The sequence below is a fragment of the Gopherus flavomarginatus genome, chromosome 7 (assembly GCF_025201925.1).
Source record: "Gopherus flavomarginatus isolate rGopFla2 chromosome 7, rGopFla2.mat.asm, whole genome shotgun sequence".
Taxonomy (NCBI): domain Eukaryota; kingdom Metazoa; phylum Chordata; order Testudines; family Testudinidae; genus Gopherus; species Gopherus flavomarginatus.
Window position 1 is genome coordinate 23,317,804 of NC_066623.1, and position 23,375 is coordinate 23,341,178.

General features: G+C 39.8%; 1 protein-coding gene across 8 annotated transcripts in view; it reads right to left on the reverse strand.

Moving 5' to 3' along the window:
- Positions 1-1,312: 1,312 nt before the first annotated feature.
- Positions 1,313-23,375, reverse strand: part of PWWP2A (PWWP domain containing 2A) — a 36,673-nt gene continuing 14,610 nt past the window's right edge. For 2 of the 8 annotated variants that reach the window (XM_050962607.1, XM_050962610.1), the window contains exon 2: positions 17,179-20,024. In XM_050962607.1, the coding sequence (XP_050818564.1) occupies positions 18,338-20,024 (1,687 nt within the window). In that variant the 3' untranslated portion in view covers positions 17,179-18,337. Of the gene's footprint in view, positions 1,409-4,795; positions 4,884-11,761; positions 12,024-13,262; positions 13,803-17,178; positions 20,025-23,375 lie in introns of those variants that run through there. The other 6 variants (XR_007775506.1, XR_007775505.1, XR_007775507.1 and 3 more) reach the window with 6 other exon arrangements.

Here is a 23,375-nt window from a genome sequence, read left to right on the forward strand (position 1 = left end):
TAAGATCAGAATATTTGTAAATAGGAAAAGAGTTTAGTACAAGCCTTTGCATTTCCATCGAAAGAGGAACTTGTACTGCATTAGATCTTTAGATTATGTGCACATTTTCATTTCTCCAAAATAAATATTTACTCTCCCAAGTCAGGCATCCAGTGAGTCCCCTTCTATCATTAAGAACAGCACAGGAAACCATACTGTCAAGAAAACGTGCACACAATATTAAAACAATCCGTGGCAAATAAATTAACAAGCCAATATTCTAGCAGTATGGTCAACATTCACTAGCTTCAGCTAAAATAACTATTACTAAACATCTTTTGGAGAAAGGAAGAAAGAGGATCAAAGATTTGGCCTTCTAATTTTGATTTAATGGTATCCAAAGAAGCTGAGGCAATGCAAATCGAGCAGGGGGCTGGACACTCAAGTTCCCCTCCAGCCCGACATTTTTATGATTCTGTTAAATCAACTACCATTAGAACCACTAATGGAAACTCTTGCTGTACTAGCTGTTCTATTCTGGGCTGGAAGGGGGAGGGGTCGGGAAAACAATGACCTGGCAAACAACTGCTATCCTATCTTAGCAGTATCCATTCTTGAATCCCGTCCTGCTATAGCATCACAAGCAAATCGAAATGACTATGCTGTCAGAGATGTAGCCCTTCTTGATACGTTTCCAACAATCCTCAATTCCCAAAGTGTTACATCAGCATAAGAATAGAACAACCATTTTCATGGGAGAAGATTTTTCCCATAAATTACAGATACATGGAGTTACTGTTGTCATCCTGCCCATCACCTCTCTTGGAAACATTGGTCTCATTTAACAAGACTGTTCATATTTTACAATACAGCTGCTTTCAGACATGCTTTAGATCACAGGTTATAGCTCTGCTAACACCCATACTAAATACTAACTAAGCCTTGGAGAATGGAAAATGCAGTACTAAAGCTAAGAATCAAAACAAAAGTTCAAAAGTTACAGTCATCTTTCCAGGCAATTGGCTCCATCACTGGGGCCTGTCAAACATATTGATTAGACTGTCACATTAAAAAAAAAATTATTCGCAGTGATTCTTCATACTAATAATTCAAGTGGTTCCTTGCATGAACACTTCATATAGTCTCTCCCCATCTCATGCGTCATTTATTGCAAAAAAGTTTTATAAAATATTTCCTAACATCTTTTTAAATTTCAAAGGAAATGTACAATAGATACAGGTGCCCCAATAGGATTAGTGGGGGTGGTTTTGTTTAACCATTCACCCTGCCCTCTCTTCCCTCTGTTTAAAATTTCAGAGGAAAAATATGACAATTCAGTCTCAAATGTTTGTCATTCTTGATGAGCTGGTGTTCCTCGTGGCAGTGTGGTGAGGTTCCATAAAAACAGCAGGTGCCTAGTGTCTCTGAGCTGAAAAGGGGAGAGAAAGGGAAAATAGTTAAGCTTCTTCCAGAGTATTGCATATGTGGCAAGCAGAATCTGAGGTGGTCAGAACAGTTATTGTTTCATTTGTTACATTTGGTGCATTCCACAGTAAGAGAAGCCAGGGGGTGGAGGGCGGTCTTAAAATTGTTATACAACATATGCAAGTGAACAGATCCCTCATCTGTTTGGAGTTAAAAGCCCAAGCCACCTGCCCAGCCCATTTTAAATCTCACCCACTTTCAACATCAAGCATTAATTTAAATTTTCAGAGAAGCTTAGGGGTTATTAATCAAATGGGAATGATTAATATACAATGCCTTTGGGACCATGTATAACTCACTGATATATAACTCATAAGTGTCAACACATTTGTACTTGGCTACAGAGAACCTGAAAGCATGCAATGGAGCAGCAAAAATAAAGCTACCGAACATGTTGCCTTTCAGCAACCACTTGGTTCACATTCTGCAGTTGCCCCACGACACACAGATGAAAATGGCAACTGAACAGAAGCAATCCAAGCAATAAACAGTTCTTCTACAACACCATCGCCAGTAGCTAAGCACTTAGAATATTACAAAGTTTCACTGTTATTAGTATAGGTGCACCTGCCATTTAGGTCTGGTTAGGAAAGCGAAGGAGGTTCCAACAAAACCTGCCCAGTTGTGCTGGCTCTTTTTACAATGCTGCTGGAGCTTGCTCAGACTAGAATTGCTTTAGATAGCTATACATATGTTTTCCACTCCCTCCGACACAATGCCTTAAACAATACATCCTGATTAACAGAAAAGACCATGGGTGGGCCTAAGGCCTGAGGCTGTTGCTGAAAAGAAGTAACTTCAGAGAAGAGAGGAGAAGGAAAGCTTGAGAAATCACTTGATACATAGGAGGTGGGATGAGAAGAGAGGGATGAAAAACAGAAGAATAATGATCTGACATAGGAGTGGGCAAGGGGTATATACTAAGGAACTTCTCAGTTTGAAGGTGCTTACTGTGCCTGGAAAGTTGACTTTAATAGTAGCATAAGGGTTTGAAAAACAGCTCATTTTATGTCCTTTGCTCTGCAGTAAAGGGAAGTCAGATGGAGTGGGAATTTGGGAGTGATTGGACACAAAGGTGAGGAAGCGAGGAGCAAATTATGAGGCTTAATAGAATTGTGGATCCAAGCTGAGATACATCCAATTGCTGCATCTTGGCATTTTGGCTAAAAATCTGTTGCATTAGTTTTAATATCTAATACGTCCTCCATTTGGGTACTATGTTCTGTCTGCAAGAAAATCAAGTCCATATGCCCTTCAGAGATGAATGAATTGAGCAAGCAGAGCTTCTACAAAGAAAAGGATGCTAATCTTATACTTCCGCACAGGGAGCAAGTGCTGATTTTTGCAAAGTATATTTTGTAACTGAAATCAAACGACATTTACCATTGGTGCACGTCACTGTGCATGGAGTATGAAGAAAAATTTACATTTGCTTTCCACAAATGTTAAAATAGACTTTCTAATCTCAACAATATGACAGGTTGCCTAACACACAGTATGGATCTTGCTCTTCCATGCCGGTAGGCCCAGGGCAGCACAGGACTATAGCAGCAGCCTAGGATTAGATAAGCATTGTATTAACTAGCATCACTGCACCCAGGAAATCTCTCTGATGGAAACCTCCATAACGTAAGTATTACAGAAACAAATTCTTGTCAGAAATTCAACAATACTATAAAAATGTAAGCTTACAGTTTTTCCCAACATGTTTAAATGCCTTTGCTTAAAAACTCAGCAGCACAAACACCTATAGAAGAGGGACCTTGTATCTTCAAATCAGTCAGTAGATGAACAGCCAATAATCCATATGCCAAATTCAGCCCTCATTTACTCTTCAGCAATACTGCCACTATAAGTCAACTAACTTCAGGGGCTTTGCACAGGAGTAAATGAGGGAAGAATTTGGCCCAATGTGTCTAAGCTGTACACTAACATTACTGTTTGTTTAAAGTAAGTAATGGGCAGATAGCATTTACAAACCATGTGGTTTTCTACTGGCCTTTAATAGTGTTTGCAGCCATTCTAATTTAAGTTTAAGGCCATGTGCTTCCTTTAAATGATGCTTAACATTCTGGACCCTAAAGGAGCACACAGTTTTGCCTTTTACCTTACCTCATAATAGCTAGTCTAGCCTCATGTCCTTTAAAATAGTCCACAAGCTGCTGTAGTACCAGCTGATCACAAAAATTCCTTAGATTATTTTTAGAACAACCCAAAACATGTCTGGATAACTAGACCTAACAAAATGGGATAGTAGGGGATCAAACTCCTCCAAGTCCATAAACCATAACTTTTTTCTTGTGAAGTAAAAACAACATACCAAATAAGCTCTATTTATTATAAGTCAGAAACACCCAACGCTGTTCTATAAAAAACCTTAAAGAAAAATGCATAAAAATATGCATATGTCCATATCAAACAAATAATAATTTAGACCTCAATTCAAGAAAGCACTTAAGCATCTGCTTAATTTTCAGCATGTGCTTTAAATTCCATTGATTTCAATGGGATTAAAGGCACATGCTTAAAGTTAAGTGCTATCCTGGATATGGATGCTCTTCTAGACTGGGGAATTAGGAAGAAAAAAATGTCAATCTTTAAAATGACCATCAAACATATTCTTTGAGCAGTGGATCCTAAACTGTGGTCCATGGACCACTTTCTAGAGGACTGCAGAGATCTGGCTGGTCACATGGTTTTAATTCTCCTCGTTTCCAGCTGCTAAATCACATTAAATGCAACTTAAACAACACTAAATACTTTCCTAATTTTACTTGTCCAGGTAAGCCATTGCTGTAGTAGCCACCAGTATATTATGTAACTGCCAGTGGCAGGAAGAGGCAGTCCACATGATCACAAATGGAAAGGCAGGTGTCCAAAAGACTGTCTCTATTAAGATGCTGTCGACAATACAAAAAACTGTCCTTATCTTAAGTGACCTTAAGATCCTCATTTTAAAAGATACAGTACTCATTTTGTTATAAAACATTTTTACCTTTACCCAGAGCTCTGTTATTTCAATATGATCATATAATGCAAATCCCAGAAGCCAATGTCAAAAGGAAATTTTCTTGAATAAATTGAAGCTAATACACATCAACCTTATCACCAAGTATGTGTCAGTGGAAACAGCTGAAATGTACTGTCTGTACATGAGGTACAGGTGCGCCACATTTAAATGGAAGTAGGAAATTAAGTGAGTGATGAATTCATCAGCTCTATCCTAACTTGTTTTGGGGGATGATTAATTGATGACATAATGCCCCCTTCACTTTAGGCAGGGCGTAAAACAGACAGACCTGCCAATTCACTGTTAACTTCAATGCCCCCAATCTGAATCCACAGTGGTCTGTCAGATACTGTAAGGGAGCAGCAGGACTCGTCACTGTCTGATGTAATATGCTGCCATTTGTTGAGACCTATGGTAGAAAAGACCAAGTTAACAAAAACAGAGCATTCATTCATGACTTTTGTTTTTTCTTTTTTAAATCACAATTTAGTTGCCTGTCTTCCTGAATTCCTTCCGGGTAGACTTCTTTAGCTTTACAGAAAGCATGAAACGACATGAAAAAGTACTGAAACCAAATGGAAAATAAGCAGGCATCAACAACCTTTTAAGAACTTAAACTAGACTGGATTTGCAGGGCTCAAGTCTCTCTCATAGAAATAACATACAGCAAACAGAACTAGACTCTAGTAAAAGTCATTTATATATTATACACATAGAAGGACTTTGTATTAGATCCAATGTGACAAAATAATTATCTAGAATAACTGAAAGTCACAGGGCTTGATTCACTGTGGACCTGCACCTTGTGCTGTCATTTATGCCTTTCAAGGGAGCCTAAACCACTACCTTTTGATCAGGTAGTGTTTTACACCCACTTCGCACTGGTGTAAATCTCAACATAAGGGAATAAGTTAATCAGGCCCATGTATTTTGTTTTTTCACTATATTCAAAAGCAGAGTGTGGCAATTAAACAGCTGACTTGCCACTGTGGCAGAGTGACAGTTAATCTACATCCATGGTTAACCACCACTATGCTCACTGTTCTAGATTTCTCTTGCTTCCTAAGAAGGGACATCACGAAAATACCTGCTGCTCTCCCTTGCAAGAAGGTCCACAGAAAGGACATCAATCTGTTTTTCAGATCTTGAAAATCCTATCTTGAAGAGATAGGAAGCTGAGATTATGTCTTACCTAAGGCTCTACATATGTGTAAAAACAGTTCACAGTGCTGCACGTTGTATTTGTACAGATCACCAAAACTTGTATTCTTAATTGCGGTAATTTGCTTAAAAAGCCCAACAGATATAAAATAAACTATCAGTTTCTGTATTTTGCTTCTCATTATTTATTAAGAGCAATCACATTTAAAAAACCCTCCATGATCTTTATTTTTTAAGAGAGCATGTGATCCTTCAAACAATGCTTCAGCTGAAGTAAAAAATGTTCCGCCAAGGATATCCATGTCTGTTGACGTGAGTACGGTATGACAGAATATTATGATCACATATGGTGAAAAAGCAAATGGGGCAGTTGCTCTCTTAGGAAACAAGGGTCTTGATTTCACACAAAGATACTTGGTAAAAAGACAAGTAAAGGAAAATCCAGAAAAACAGATTTACAAGAAATAATGCTTCTGAATACAGTAAAACCTTACTAATCCACCCACCCAAAAACTGATGGTCTTACCTCACTCCCACTAATGATTTAAAGGTAGGTGTTTTAGTGAGCTCTCATATTACTAATACTACAGTAATATGAAGTACCATAATACATAATTAAAACTAAACTACAACTGGCAAAATGAATGAATAAGATACATTTTATTTTCTTGAGTTTGTTTATTTGCTAATTTGTAGAGTTCAAGAATTTACAATGGTCTCTCAGTGGTTCATGAAAATATTTTTTTTAAGTTTTCTATAAAGTGATTACTGGGCCAGTCAACACTGGTCCAGTGTTTTATTAATATTGATGAGAAATTTCACTTAGGATGCCTTATCACCAGCCCACTCCCTGCACAATAAAGCTATTATTATTAAACATGTAAATTGCCGTAACCCCTAAAGGTCACAACCAGCTTGGGAGCAAGTGTGTCAGATGCTGTCTGAACAAAAAGATTCACCGAGTCCACTCCTAAGGCCTTGGCTACACTGGCACTTTACAGCGCTGCAACTTTCGTGCTCAGGGGTGTGAAAAAACACCCCCCTGAGCGCTGCAAGATACAACGCTGTAAAGCCTCAGTGTAATCAGTGCCACAGCGCTGGGAGCGCGGCTCCCAGCACTGCAAGCTACATCCGTAAGGGATGTGGTTTACGTGCAGCGACCACACTCACACTTCAAAGCACTGCCACGGCAGCGCTTTGAAATTTCAAGTGTAGGCATATCCTAACAAACCAGTTATATCAAAATAAGTTTTTATCATTGCAGAGTTTCTCTTCTTGCTGCCTCAAAATCTTATTTAAAAACATCAGATGAGCACAACAGCTATATTAGCTGTACTGCCACCAGCATTACTGAAAAAATAGTGTAGAACAAGCAGCTAGGAAATCACTTGTGATTCATTTTCTAAATCAGTTAGTAACAGGTTCCTTATGCTCCAGCAAACAGGTTTAATGAGAGCTACTGGTAATGAGAAAATAGTGGCATAAGAAAAACAAAGAAAAAAAAAAAAGCCTTTTCACTTCTTGAGGCCTTGTCTACACATAAAAGTTATACTGATTTAACTAAATTGATTTAGAAACCAGTGTAGTTAAGTCAGGGCAACCACCCTGTAAGATACCCTTAAATTGGTTTGAGAGTGCCTTACATTGGTTTACTAGAAGTCAATAAGGAATCAGTGTGTTAAATTGATATAAGGACTTAAACCAACTGCAGAGCATCCAGACACAGGGGCTGCCCCAATTTAACTTTGCTGGTTTCTAAATCAATTTACTTAAATCAGTACAACTTTTGTTTGTAGACAAGGCCTGACACAGCAAGAGTAGAGAACTACAGTCTCTTTAAAATGTACTCACTACAAAATGAAACCACATATTACTGTCACACATTTCCTTCTCTCCTTCCAGGCCCCGCAAAACAAATACCATGGAGGAACATCTCTTATGCTGAGGAATCCCTTGTCGTGAATACGCAAAATGCTGACTACTGAGGTAAAGGACAAAAGGTACAAAAAATGGTTGAAAACTAGAGTTGCTGAAAAGAATGAAGTGTGATTGGATCTTCAGAGGCCAATGCTTCTACGTTTCTAAGCTGCCTGTGTCGGTACAATGTCTGTGTCCTTAAATGCCATCACCCCTGTGAATGCAGCTGTTTATCTATTTTATCTGTTATTTCATTCAGTGGGTTTCACTGCATCCTATAATCAGTGATTTGAAAATCTGATAGCAAAGACATTTTGACAGCAGCACTTGACTGCTATTAGCAGACCTACAGTGGTCTAGGCAGTTCAGTTGGACTATTTATGTGTAGGGCCCTATCAAATTCATGATCCATTTTGGTCAAGTTCACAGTCACAGAAATTTACAATTTTTAAAATCCATGATTTCAGATATTTACATCTGAAATTTCAGGGTGTTGTAACTGTACGGATCCTGATCCAACTCTGAAGGAAGCAGTGCAGAAGTAAGGGTGGCATGGTATGGTATTGCCACACTCTTACTTCTGTGCTGCTGCTGGCGGGGTGCTGCGTTCAGAGCAGGGCACCCGGCCTCCCAGCTCTGAAAGCAGCGCAGAAATAAGGGTAGCAATATTGCAACCCCACTACCATAACCTTGTGACATCCCCTCATGACCCTTTTTTGAGTCAGGACCCCCAATTTGAGAAACGCTGGTCTCCCTTGTAAAATCTGTATAGTATACAGTAAAAGTACACAAAAGACCAAAGACAAGATTTCACAGCTGTGAATTTGGGAGGGCCCTATTTATGTGGACTGCTGGAGACTATGGATAAAAGTAGTGTAACACTCTTACACCTTGTCCACATTAGAAAAATTAGTATCATTATCAAAGCAACTGCAAGCTATTGTTGCAGGACTAGCATAGATAGGGCTTAGGCACTTTTACCACTGTATCGTGTAAACGTGCTCTACCTGACCTATGCCGATACCTGTAGCTTAGTCAGCAGTGATAAAGCTACACTAGTGCGATCACTGTAATACAGGTTCTAATTTTTTTAATGTACGCTCTCTGAAGGTAGCCTTGAATCCAAGAGGTGGCACACTATTTATTCTGAAGCAGACAATGGCAGTCAGCAAGGGGAAGAGGCAGAAAGAGAAAAAGCAGCTCAGAATGATAAGGCAAGTTAAAATCTCAATATCCCTCCTAGTGTGCCTGAAAAAGGGAGGGAGGATCTAAAAAGAGGAAGGAGCCCTGATTCTCAACTGGAAGCCCAAAAATTTAAAACAGCACTTACAATTACCTAATTGTCTGTTTCTGCATAGAGAACTAACAGTAAAGTTTTGCTACACATAAAACCACACCCCAGGAGAAGCAGTACACTCTGTATTACTGCTACTAGTTTATAAACATCCATCTTTTAACCAGTTTTTGGAATGAGGTTATCTTTATTCTCCAATTAATGAACTACAAAAAAGTAAGTCTGGCTGTTGCATCCCTTCCCCCAAGCCTATTTTAGAAAATGTAGTGCTTTTAACTAAATTCCAGCCGACCCACCAACAGATTCATATTTTCCTTACTTTACATCAGTTGTCACTCACTCAAACATACACACTGAGAAGAATTTCCAAAAAAATAGCAAAACTAGCTCTGTGATATATTCTGAAACCTCAATGGACAGCTAAAAATAAAAGCCTGGATTTTCCATGGCGTCTGAGAGAGTTTGATGCCCAACTCCCATTGAATTTTAATGGGATTAGGCACCCAATTCCCTTCAACTGTTTGGAAAATCCCAGCAAAATATCATGTTAACATGATATTCCAGGCTAAAAGCAAGCATTGGCCCAAAGCCATTTTTATTTTCATTCTTAAAGGCAGCCTGCAAAGAAAGTAAATGTGTTTGCACTCTTTCTCCTCCTTTTTTGGTATATAAAGATGACATGAAAACTTATTTGTTTTTGAGAAGAGGCATTTTTCACATCAAGTTTTGTCTCCCTTGTTTTCTAGAGACTCCTTGGAGAATTACAAGATTGAAGTAGCAGCTCCCTCAGCCCTTGGTTGCAAGCTTTCCTCCCCACTGTCTTCCAGACAACCGAGTTAAATGAGTGTTATCAACACCACCACCAATCTGATGAAAAATCTCTTCCCCTTTTGATGTTAGAATTCCACAGTCTACTAAGAAATCCTCAATAAGCCCTAAAATTTCTAATGAAAAAATAAGAGAAAATAACTTTTCCCATGGGAGAGAAACAAGGTAGGAATCTCCTTAATTCATAAAAAGGGTGCAATGAATATTTTCTTCTCTTTGCCAATCACCTTTAAATTAAGATTTCATGAATGTCCCTGATAGATCCCACCGTTTCAACCTGTCAGCAAAAGGCAACTGGTCCATTTCCAATTCCAGCAACTATAATGAAACTTGCTGTACACATTTACCTTCCCGTGAAAAGTAATTCTCTGAGACGGCATAAGGCTCTTCCATTATATTCCAACCAATCAAATCTAAATCTCTAAAAAGGTATTAAACCCAGGATCCTGTCCAGAAAGACCACTAAGACAGAGAATTTTAACTACCTTACTAGTTTTTTCATCATTCATTGGGAGGGATAGCTCAGTGGTTTGAGCACTGGCCTACTAAACCCAGTGTTGTGAGCGCAATCCTTGAGGGTGCCACTTAGGGATCGGGGGCAAAAATCTGTCTGGGAATAGGTCTTGCTTTGAGCAGGAGGTTGGACTAGATCTCCTGAGGGCCCTTCCAACCCAGATATTTTATGAAAATAAATTAGTACATAAGGTTAATTTTAGTGCTGGATGTTTTAGAAAAACAGGTCCTAATATGCACCTTTTTAATATCAATACTGAAATGATGAGTTTTGGTCTCAAAAAGACCAAAGAATATTAAATAACATGTATCAGAGGGGTAGCCGTGTTAGTCTGAATCTGTAAAAGCAGCAGAGTCCTGTGGCACCTTGTAGACTAACAGACGTATTGCAGCATGAGCCGTCGTGGGTGGATACCCACTTCGTCAGATGCATGTCTGTGTATGCATCCAACGAACTGGGCATCCACCCACGAAAGCTCATGCGCCAATACTTCTGTTAGTCTATAAGGTGCCACAGGACTCTTTGCCGCTTTTATTAAATAACATGCAATTCTTTATGAAATGCTTATTCACACAGATGTCAGTATATTCTGAAGATATATTTTTATTGATCCTTAAAAAGTATTTCTTCGGTTCCTGATAGAAACACAACACAGTTAAAGTAGAGGTGGCCAAAGTTATTGACCCTCTGAGCCGCAAGAGATAATCTTCAGAAGTTCCAGAACCTGGCATGCCTGCTGGGGCTTCTATCCTGCGCAGAGGGAGGTCTCAGGGTTTCAGACCCGTGGGAGGTGCCTGCCAGGGCTTTAGCCACATGGTGCATGCTTGCTGGCTTCAGCCCCATGGAAGGCTGCGTCCTGAGCCCCAGCAGGCTTGTCCAACATGCCCCAGGACAGAAGCCCCTAGCTTTGCCTCCCCCCCCCCCCCGTCCCCAGTCTGGTAGACAAGGAATGGAGGGCAAGGGGACGTGTGGAGCTCCAAAAGCTGTACTTTAACTGTAAAAGAGCCACATGTGCAGTTTGGCCACACCTGAGCAAAGACATCATTATACCTTAGACTCAAGCTGACACTTCTTAGACACCTACAATTTGGCTCGTCTTCAAAGGAACTATCAGAACTTGTTTCACAGTATCTACAATTTTGAAATGCTGGCAGGGCATAATCAAATACCCACAATAAATATAAATATCTTCTCCAGAGCCCAGCAAAAAGTCTAGGCACAGTTAGGGTCAGAAAAGCAATAACTTCTAATTCAATAGAGATTTGTGCTGTATCACAGTCAGTCTTCCCTATTTTATGCACCAGTTTATGACTGCAAAGCAAATACAGGTGGGAAAGTAAGCTGGATTTAGTTCATGTATCACCATCATTAAACTGAGTTCCAGTTGCAGAATCTATTACTGATGATAATCCAGGAGCAGGACCTGAATCTGCTCCCTAAGGACTAGATCATGGAGTTATTACAAGCCCTGGGCTACCCCAGGAGCACATTAAGCACCATATTTTGATTCAGAGTCACCATTTGATTCCTGCTTCCCGTTTGGTCCAAACTATACCTTGTACCGCTTACTTACCCTCTGCACCAGCTTCTTTGGATTGGGGTTGAAGGAGAAAAATAAGACAACATCCAGACTCCCCATCCTGTGAAGGCGGAGAAACAACTCTGAAGCACCAGCTTTCCCCCACCACACACAGACCAATGATGTGGGGAGCCTACACAGATGGATAAGGAGGTGTCTTAGGCCATGTCTACATGTACAGCATTGCAGCTGTATCAATACTGCTGCGCTGCTGCAGTGCATCTGGTGAAGACACTCTATGCCGACAGGAGCTCTCCTGTTGGCATAAAAAAAAAAGCACTGCCGTGAGCAGCATAAGCTATGTCGGTGGGAGCAGCTCTCCTGCTGACATAGTGATGTGCATGATAGCACTTATGTGGGTGTAACAAACTATTATCCCACAAGCAACTCAAGTCACTCCTACATTATTTTTGATCTTGTGTGCCATTCAGCTTTGCTCTCCTTCTAGTCCCACAACGCCCAGTTCTTATGGCTACCTTTACAACACCTAGGTGAAAATAAAGTACACAGGGACAAGATATCTCAACCTTTCGTCGTTGTAAGTGTTGTGTGTAACTTCACTCACCCCCATGTTTACTAACTGATTTATTGCACAAAATAGCCAATTCCTACCCACATAACAACAGACTGCTAATATGCCTGTTACTTCGTGTTTAGTCACTGTGTATCTGCTGTTCCTATTTATATAGTTGGCTGTATAACCTCAGGTATATTTTATGCCCCTTCTTATAATTATCCATTTGAATAAATTATAAATTGTAAATGAAAGGAGACAGGAGCTGAATTAACTTATAGTTCTTCATTGCTTGTTCTTGTTTATTAGCTTGTTTCCTAATCTCCTCAGGAAATAGACCAATTCTATTTCCTAACACTGCTTCACAAAACACCCCTCAGGATGATGAGTAATGATTCAAGAGGACATCGTGATACACCTTCCTACTGCTACTCTGGTCCAATTAAGTGCTCCTACTGTACATCCAAAAGCAAAAGTTGAACCACAGCATGCAAGTCATGTGGCATTTCAAAATTTAAGCAAGTGAGGTAGCTTGCATTGCATCTTAAACGGCACTGAACGTTACAAGTCTCTTGTCAATTTTCCATTGGTATGATCCATTAAGGCAAGAGTCTGGCTACCCTGAGAACAAGACACTTTTTTTTTTTTAAATGTGGTTTTATCATACCCTGAAAAATCTTGAAGTTTCTAAGACCTAATACAGTTTAGCCAAATAAAAATCCTTTCAATGCTGAAATTGAATGAAGAAACTGTTTTACTAGACAAATATTAGAAGCTAAGTAGCATGAATGTTGTCTTTTAAATAATATCTGTATTAAAAGTTTAGCTCAGAGATTTAATGAAATAGCATTCTTAAACATTTGTTTTTAATTTCCTGTAGAACTTTGCTCAGTAGAAGATGCAAACAACATTCACATTCAATTTCATATGTGGATGAATGACTATATATTTACTCCAAACCTCTGAGACAATGATACTTACAGGGATTTACTGGGATTATATTCTCTCCCCTTCACATCAGATGCTTCTAAGTTAGCTTTAGAGGCCTTCAAAGCAAAGTTATGTTTTGTATCCACATTCATGGCTGACAGCCACCTATTTTCTCACTTGAAATAATATGAGTAGATAACAGATGTACTGAAAAAGAACTGCGGAATTACAACCCCCATAATCCACTGGCTGTGATGTATTTTCTTAGGCTGGCAGCAAGTTAGTCAAATCACCACTACCCTTTACTTCAGCATAACACTTTCCTTCATAATACATAGGCTGCTGATCGATGATCAAATAGTACATTTTCACTTCGGCACTGGTTAGGCCTCAGCTGGAGTACAGTGCCCAATTTTGGTCACCAATGTATAGAAAGGATGTGGAGATACTGAAAAGGTTCCAGAGGCAAGCAACAAAGATGATCAAAGGGATGGAATGCAAGCAAAGGCTGAAGGAACCAGGTATGTTTAGTTTGGAAAAAAGGAGATTGAGGGGGGCATGATAGCAGTTTTCAAATACTTGAAAGGCTGCCTAAAAAAAAAAAAGAAAAAGAAAAAAAGATGGAGAAAAGGTGTTCTCTCTTGCCACAGACAGCAGGACAAGCAGCAATGGGTTCAAACTACAGCATAGACTTAGATTAAATCTCAGGAAAAGCTTCCTAACTGTTCTTACAGTAGGACAAAGAAAAAGACTGCCTAGGGAGGTTGTGGAAGCTCCTTCGCTGGAGATTTTGAAAATGAGGCTGGATAGCCATTTGTCTTGGATGGTTTAAATGCAATAAATCCTGCATCTTGGCAGGGGGTTAGACTAGATGACCCTTGCGCTCCCTTTTAACTACTATTCTATGATTCCAGCAGCACCATGTGCACTATCAATTACATAGCTTAGTTACACAAGATGCACCATCCAAGCACTGTAAAAACAAATGCACCTACTATCAGATACTTGTGAGTCATTAAAATGATCTAAAATTGATTTAAGAGATATTAGACTGTGAATATACTGAAAACCACAGGTACAGCACAGCCTGTGCTCACAGTGGAAACATCCATTGGGATCCGGTGAACACATTAAACAATTTCTGGCAAATACAGAGCAGGTTGCATTGGATTAACTTCAAATTTTCCATCACTTAATGGTCCCCAAGAACAAGGTAATAAGGCATGAGGTACAGTTGCAGCTGTTTACAGTTAAAAAGTTTTAACAATCCTTAACATTTGCTCCACCACTAACTCAACTAAATCTTTGGACGGAGAGTACACCACAGCTACTTTTCCATGATTTAAAAGGAAGACAGTGGTGAAAGTAAGAAATTCCCTTAAGCAAGCATTTTAGGCAGTTCATATGAAGTGTTGTGGTACAAAGAACTGATGGCTTTTAGGTTACGAGACTAAGTACTATACTAGAGAACAGTTTTTGTTCTTAATATTACATGTGCAAGATTTGTGCTATCTGTATTACAAAAAGTCATTCACTACAAAGACAAAGTGTGTATGTCATGATGACCACTCATTACATATGACACGCACACAGAGCTTCTTGTGAACTTATATTTGAAATAGATTTCTCTCCCATCTCACTGAACAAAGCCTCTGAACTGACTATATACACTAAGTACTATGCTACTCTTATATGGTACATTAACTCCTCACTTAAAGTAGTCCTGGTTGAAGTTGTTTAGCTGTTCTATTAGAGAACATGCTTGTTTAAAGTTGTGCAATGTTCTAACACCTCCACCACCACTCCCACAAATCAGCACTTCCCTTCTTCCTCTCCACACCTCCCACAATCAACTGTTTTGTGGCATGCAGGGAGAGGGACATGCTCACGGGCAGAACTGGGTGGGAAGAGGTTGGCGGGGCCTTGGGGGAAGGAGTGGGGTGAGAGCAGGGCCTGGGCTAGAGCCGGGGTGTCAAGCTCTCCCTGGCAGTTTGATGTGTCAGCGCCTGTGGCTCCAGAAGCCTATGGCTGTCTCCAGCTGTGCAGGGATCTAGAGGCCAAGTGACTCTGTGTTGTGTGTCCCAAGTGTACAATGCAACCTCGCAGATTGGTTCCCTTAGGAGATGACTGGTCTCCCCAGCACCCGGCGCTGGTGGGGGGAGATGCTTTCAGTGACTAACTTGAGCAGGCATTGTGTGATCTCCTGCCCAGAGGCTAGCAGACATCTCCATCGGGTGCTGGGGAAGGATTCAGCACAGTGTCACTTCAGCCGATGTGCTGCTGCTTGCCTGCTCTGCATGGCTCCCATGTTGAGCCCAAACCTGCAGAGTTTGTGCAGGGAGGACTCAGCAGGCCTGGAGGAGGGGGGTGTTGTTGGCCCACACCCTCACCAGAGCTCTGGGGCCAAAGGATATTCACTTACCTAGTCACAGCTGTGAGTCAAACCACATACAATGTCTCTTGTCTGGCAAAATCTCTTTTCCTGGAACCTAGCGCCCCTCCACCCCCATTTACATGAATTCTTATGGGGAAATTGGATTCGCTTAACATCAATGTGCTTACAGTCACATTTTTGAGGGACAACATTAAGTGAGGAGTTAATGTATTACAGAAGATACTATCCAAAAGTTCTAAATATTTTAAAAAGTTGCAGCAAGTTAAATATCCAAAGTATTTTACCTCAGATTTTTGGCTCAGAACATCAGATGGCTTTTATGATGTGGGATCAGTTCATTCTGAGCTGCCTGACAAACTAGGTATCTGCTCTATACGTACAGAGATGTCTAAAAAAGCCACAGTGTGAATTTTTTGTTCTGAAAACAGCCTGCTTTAAATCACAAAGTAAGGCTTATTTACTGAAATGCTGTAATGGTTTCTGTTTGCAGGAAAGAATATATAAATACAAGAGTGAAACAGGATTTCACATTATGAAAATTTTCATTGTGTGTTTATTACATTCAAAAAGCATTGACTGACCTCTTAGAATTTGTTTAATTGTTCAGGGAAAAAAACCTAGTATAGTTGGAAAGTTTATTAGCATCCACCACACAGATTGCAGTGAGATCCTCAGGAAATCTGAGCAAAATCAATTTGGACCAATGTGTATTTGTGTGGTTTGTTTGTTTTCTCAAACACACTAGATATTCAGTAGTTACATGAACTTGATGATAGAGTAACTGAACAAGGTTTGAAGACACTCAAGTGTTTTGGAAAGCAACTGACTTGTCAGTTGCAAGGCGGCATATTAATCTTCTAAAACTGCATCACAATAAAGATTCTTTAATGGGTTCAATCACTAAATCCTGACACTGTTTTAGTTTTACAATTACATTCAATTTAAGTTTAGTTTAAATTTGTATTCCTCATCTCTGCTTTGCCAATATGGGCAAAATGGAAAAACTTGGGATGGGAATTGCTCTGGAGTGAAGGCAGCTAAATTCTTCATAAGATTGTGTAAAGCTGGAACAGGATAAAAAAAGATAGTAACTCAAATGGTCAGGTATAGACCAAAACCAGGAAGGAAAAATGTAAATCAACTGCATGAAAATGCCCCAACACTGAGCAACAGACATGCAAGAGTAGCTAACAATAGTGGAATTAGGGCTTAATTAGCTTCTGACAGATGGAAAAAATGGTGATTGAAAACATTTCCCTACTGTATAAGTCATATTTTCTGTCTTTATTCAAATCTATGGAACAGAACTGAATTTATGGAGAAATAATTTGACAAACTTTACCTAAGACAAGAGCTCTCTACAAGAGCCAGTTTTTGGGGAAATAGATGAATGCTTAGTCTCAAAATTAGAACACTAAGTATATACGAATACTTTACAGCAAATGATCTTTTAAAAAAAAGTGCTGAATGAGAAAGAATTTACATTTTAAAAGGGGGTGTCTCCTCTAAATATCATGTACACAGAACACCCTAAAAATTTTTCAAAGCTTTTTGAGAAACACACACAAGTAATTCAGATTTAGTCAATTTTATTTACAATTTTTGTACATTTCAGAGCATTACACAATTACATATTCTCATTTTCTGACCTGCAAACAGATACCTTAAGACGGAAATATTAAAAAAAATATTTAGTTAGATACATCCAAAATGCAACAATTACACATCTGACAATTCACAAAGTGTAATTTACTAGGACGTATCCTAAGAATTTAGGAACCATCAGTCAGAAGAAAATCTGACTAATTTCAGCAATCAATTATTTACACACAAACAAAACCTCTCTTGCGCTAAACTCCCAGACAAGTGGCCTGGAAGATTTTTCAGTGGAAGAAAGACAGGAAGTTATGATTCACACCTATGCAGCATTAACAGCCCTTGATCCCAAAATACTGAGTAACATTTCAGCTTCGCCTTTGGGCAAGAGGCATCCCCTCAGCTTGTCAGACCCTGAAGTGTCGTACTTGCGCCCTGTGTGCATAGAAAGGTTGAGTGTTTGGGAAAAAAGTGGTCACCAAGACCCCATTTAATCTGGCCTTTAAACTCTGTTTAAAGGGGTTTGTTAAATTGGTTTCTAACATAATTTAAACTGGCCGGTGTGGATGAAACCAAGCATGTTTTTAAACATCGTTTGAACTCACTTTGGCCCCATTCACACTGACCAGATATATGCATAGAAGCTACTTAATGCAGAAGAAGTGTTGAAACAAGGTTTAAAGGCCAACATAAACAGGGCTTAAGTTTCTGCACTTTCCCTGGTGGGCCACCCAGGTCACAGCTATTACTTCCATCCCTTGTTTACCCTTTATCATACAGTGACTAGATACATATCGGCTAGAAACTACTAAAAATTCCCTGCAAATAAACTGCCTTTCAGCTGAGGCTATGGCTCCTATGCATGGGAGGAGTTTTTAATTAAAAAAAAAAAAAAAAAAAAAAGATTTTCATTTGAAAAATACTGAAGTTCTCATTTTAGATTAATTTTGATTGCATGTTCAATCTGTTTAGTTTAGCTTTTAAGAAACTGCTACAAATCAGAACAATTTTAGTATAAAAAGAGCAGCCAACTGAGTGCAACGTTTTGAATTGGCCAAGTCCTTCATGGTAGCTCTCTAACTAGGCTATAAAATTTGTGGAGCCTCCAAATTCTTGCCTACCTTACTTTCCACGTTCACGTTTCAAACTGTGTCAGCAGGGCCCGAACTTCGGGAGTCAGCTGCTTAGCAGCCTTAGCTGCCTCTGTGATGGCCTTGCGGTAAAGGCCCTTTCTCTTCTTATTAAAGCGCGACTGAAAGTTTTCTAAAAAGGGGGACAGTTGTGAAAGAGCAAGAAAAGATGTTGTTGGGGACCCAAACCACGAAATGCGGGCCTCCTGTCGAACTAAAAGGCCATTATCTTTCCGGCTCACAGTTATAGTAAGAATACGGGCTGGCCACCAAGGGAAGCCATAAATCTTGGCCCAAACAATGTCCCCTACACATATGGTCCTGCCATCTGGTGTGACACATTTAGAGACGTTTTTGGAAAAGACTTTCATTTTCAAGGAATTACTGAGCTTTTTCTCTTCCTTTGAAGAGGAGGAGGAGGAGGAGGAAGGTGCATGCATGCTGCCTGGAGGAAAATCAAAGCTTTCAGTAGAACTACACTCTGAGTTGGTGGATTTCAAATCGTCTGTGCTATCACTACTACACACTGATGCACTGGAAGAGTCAGATTTCTTTTGATTAAGGGTCATGTAAACTGTTATATTGCTTTTGCTGCCTCTCTTGCCCAATGTCTGGTGTTCATCCTGATCAACAGTTACATGCACTTCACTCGTGTCCTGAACCTCACCGCTGGCCTCTTCAGGGCCTTCTGAGGGGCTCTGATTTTCTGAAGGGGCCTCACCTGCTGAGCGGGTGGAGGAGCAGCGAGACTGGGGCTTAGTTGCCATCTTGCCACTCCGTATTTTCTCGAGTCCTGTCTTGAGAGATGAGTCGTTTTCTTCATTCCGGTACCTTTGTGGTTTTAAACGCAATCGGGGTGGAAGGGAACCTGAGCTGGTGTTCTGAAGACGTCGTGTAAAATGGACCTTTGAATGTGCATTTTTGGAAGTGGAAGTTGCACTCTGTTTCTTTTGTGCCTTCTCTTTGGCCATTTTCAAAACTTCTCGAGCTTTTGCATGATCCATGTTTTTGCTCTGGAGAACTTTTTTAGTATTTAACTGAGCTTTCGAAGTGTTTGCTTGAGCAGAAACTTTAACTACTTTGCTTCTGCTGTGGGAAATATTTGAAACTTTGACCACAGCATTTCTTTTCTGGCTTTCATTTTGGCTTTTTCCATCTACTTTATGGTCAGTTTTAAGTTTTTTATTCACAGTAGTTACACTCTCGTTTCTTCGCTTTTTATGATCCTCATATTTTAAGCAGTCACTTGCATTGCCACTTTTTTTAATCTCTTTTTTTTCTGCAACAACACTGTTTTTACATTTGTCACATAAGACCTGCCTCGGTCGTAATTTGATAGCATTCATAATAGAAGTGGGTTCCTCCCTGTACATTTTCCGCTTGGGCCGCTTAATTTTTCGGGGAGGAGGCTGAGGTATTGATTGGTTATACGTGTCCCTGATAAATAAAGGAGGAGGATATGGCGCTCCCTCATGGAAGAGGGGAGGTGGTTTAGAAGTCCATAGGCTTTTAGCAAGGCTAGGTTCTGATGGCTGAATGGGAGAAGAAGAGTCATCAGGGACTGCACCACTGGCTTCACACTTCACCTGTGTCTCATCTTGGAATGGTTTACTTTGGAGCTGCATGGCTTCAGGTTTATCCTTGTATTCCCTTTTAGGAAATATGGTCACAGGGATTCCATGGGGTCCAAACCTTAAAGGGGGAAAAAAACGATAATTTTAAGTGTCTTCATTTTTTTACTACACTGAAACATATTTTTAAGACATCCATGCTAAGGAATTGCTATTAAGACATTTCAGCTATTTCTCCAGAGTGTAAGAACGTAGTTTTTCTCCTTCTCAAAACAAGACACTGGACCTATATGTTTAACAATCTATAGTTAGTATAAGCCACTGAACACAGGCTCCAGACTCATGAACAAATCTTAAACAGTAGTACCAATTTCAGCAGTAGCTACAGTTTAAGTGGTTGCTACAAGTAGCCCTTAACATACATTACTGTAGTCTAGTCCAGGGGTCAGCAACCTTTCAGAAGTGCTGTGCCGAGTCTTCATTTATTCGCTCTAATTTAAGCTTTCACGTGCCAGTAATAATTTTAAATGTTTTTAGATGGTCTCTTTCTATAAGTCTATAACATATAACAAACTATTGTTGTATGTAAAGTAAATATGGTTTTTAAAATGTTTAAGAAGCTTCATTTAAAATTAAATTAAAATGCAGAGCCCCCAAGACCAGTGGCCAGGACCTAAGCAGTGTGAGTGCCACTGAAAATCAGTTTGTGTGCCGCCTTTGGCACCCGTGCCATAAGTTGCCTACCCCTGGTCTAGTCTCAAGATCTCACTTTGTAGTTCTACAGAAAATGAATGCTGAGAGATAGCTAATTACAAAGGAGAGTGGATTTATTACCTCCCCAGAAAGTCAGCACAAATTAAATAGCATGATAATCCAATTGAGGCACATAATTCCTAGAAGTCTTCTGTGAAATACAAAAATATTTAGAACATTTTTTGAGAGTTATCAAAGCAGATTCAGTATGTTTTAAAAGTATTCAATATATACACGCTAGTACCTGTTATAATGGATAAAATAAAATGTAAGTGATAGCAAACTTCATGCTTCATACACAAGAAGTTTTCCTTAAGAACAGTATTTGATCATTTGATGCATTACGTACAGTCTGAGATAGAATGCCAAGTGACTTTGGATCTATTCTGGCAAAGATATCCTTGTTACTTCAATACACTTGGTACAAATATGCTCTCCTTTCTCTTCCCCCACCTCACAGCATGTCTTATGCCATTCTATTTCTCCCAGCTAGCCCTAGCCAAGTTTTAAGACTTATACTGCAGCTACAACTGTTTTGGTGGAGTATGTGCAGCAGACCAAAACGCTTAATTCTAATCCAATGGAAAACAAATCCCTGAAAGGAGAGTAGGCACTGGCTCAACTTTGACTGGGCAACACGCTTCTGCAGTGACTACCCATAGGCATGCAACATTTCCTGCCACACGCTATACAGAGAAAGCCATGTTTTGTCATTCTACACCACCTTTGAGGCAAACACAAGTGGGAGAAATAGCAAATCTCCCAAGTTTCATAACTACCTACCCACTTTCAAACATCCTTAAAGAAAACTGATGCTTGTAGGGGTAAACCCTTTTCCACTTGTGTTTACATCACTGCCTTATTAGCTTAAGGCATAACTAGAGTTTTGCCCCTAACTTGATTCCGATTCAAACACAAGATCTCTAGCTCACGTTAAGTGCTATTTTAAACTCAAGCTAGCTACACCATTAGGGATATGGTTTGAAGCTCAAGCACTACTGAGGTTCACATGAGCTAATATGCAGTGGGGATCAACAGATAGTTACAAATCACTAGTTGCTAACCAACCACTCTTGAGTATATTAACTTGAGCTAACCACTGCTATTCAGACAAGCCCATAGATAAGAGGCTGTCATGCAGCATACATTAGTGTTGGCTGTACCATTCTCTCTTTTCAACAGGAATTAAGTGCATAATTACAGTAAATGAAGTCAGGTACTTCTAGACCAGTGTCACTTACAGCTTAACTAAATGCAAGTATGTTGCTCTATTATGAAACAGGGCATTGTATGTGCTAGAAGATTCTTTACATTGTCAACACAAGTCTTTACTGATTTACTTTAATGCATACTGATTAAATGTGGTAAAAAAAAGTTAGAGGTTATAAACAAAGCAAACTTCAGACAAAGCTGAAATGAATACGCTGCATCCAAACTGACCTGGGCTACTATTCCTCCCAGTTGTAGACCATATATAATTTTGCAGAGGAAGAGCAACCTCAGTGGAGTTTGGTTTCCACAAAAGTGCTGAAAGTAAACACCCGAAAACTTATAGAAAACTAACATATTGACATAGTCATGACTGTTACCTAAACACCAGCTGCTGTTTTGTTCATCTGACTTTTGAGCTATAAGGAAAGAACAAGAATAGTATGTGTTCACAGTTTAAGCCAGTGGTCCCCAACCTCTTTTGGTGTGGCAGGCGCCAGACGATGAGCCACGGAGGACCGTGGCAGCGGACGAGCATCCACTGAAATGCTGCTGACAAGTGGCAATGTCAATAGGCGTGGCCGCCGAAATACCACCAACAAGCTGGATCATCCAGAGTCGCCGCCACCGAAATGCCGCTGAATATTGGCGGCGACACCTCTGGATGACCCAGCTTGTTGGCAACATTTCAGCAGATGCTCATCTGCTGGCCAATACGCGGGTGCACTTAGACGCTACGGCAGATGCCAGGGTGCCCATGGTCATCGCGTTGGGGACCCCTGGTTTAAGCAGTACAGTGCACCTCTACACATGCTAGTGTGTATTGCTCTTCCCTTCCCCACAAAATAAACTAGCTTCCCTTTGAAATTCAGTTCAGGGGGCTCAACCTGCTTAATATCTAAAGTTTAGACACTCCTCTATTAATTCAGAAGAACACTCTTCATTTTAACAGGTTTCAGAGTAGCAGCCATGTTAGTCTGTATCAGCAAAAAGAACAGGAGTACTCGTGGCACCTTAGAGACTAACAAATATATAGCCCACAAATGCTTATGCTCAAATAAATTTGTTAATCTCTTAAGGTGCCACAAGTACTCCTGTTCTTTTTGTTCATTTTAACTATTTCTCCGATTCATTATTGAAAGCGTCAGACATTATATATACACTCAGAAAAGAACAAATACCTCTACAGTTATTTGGAGAAAGAGTACACCTGGCATAAATCCACTGGGGACTCATTTTTGAAAATCTGAGATTCTAACTGCCTTAAAGGTCCACCAAATGGACCATTATGTTTATGAGGTCAAAAAATACTTACATTATACAAGTAGCACTCTGGTCCTGTTGAGGCTCAGAGGTAATTTATTCACAGCAAAGTTAAATTTTAGGAAAGTATTTACAGTATCAGCTATTAAATTCACAATACTTAAAATGCAATGTTTTTGACTGCATTACAGTCACTGCTATCAAGAAACTAATTTCTTCGATACTGTTAAGGAAGATCTGTATCCAC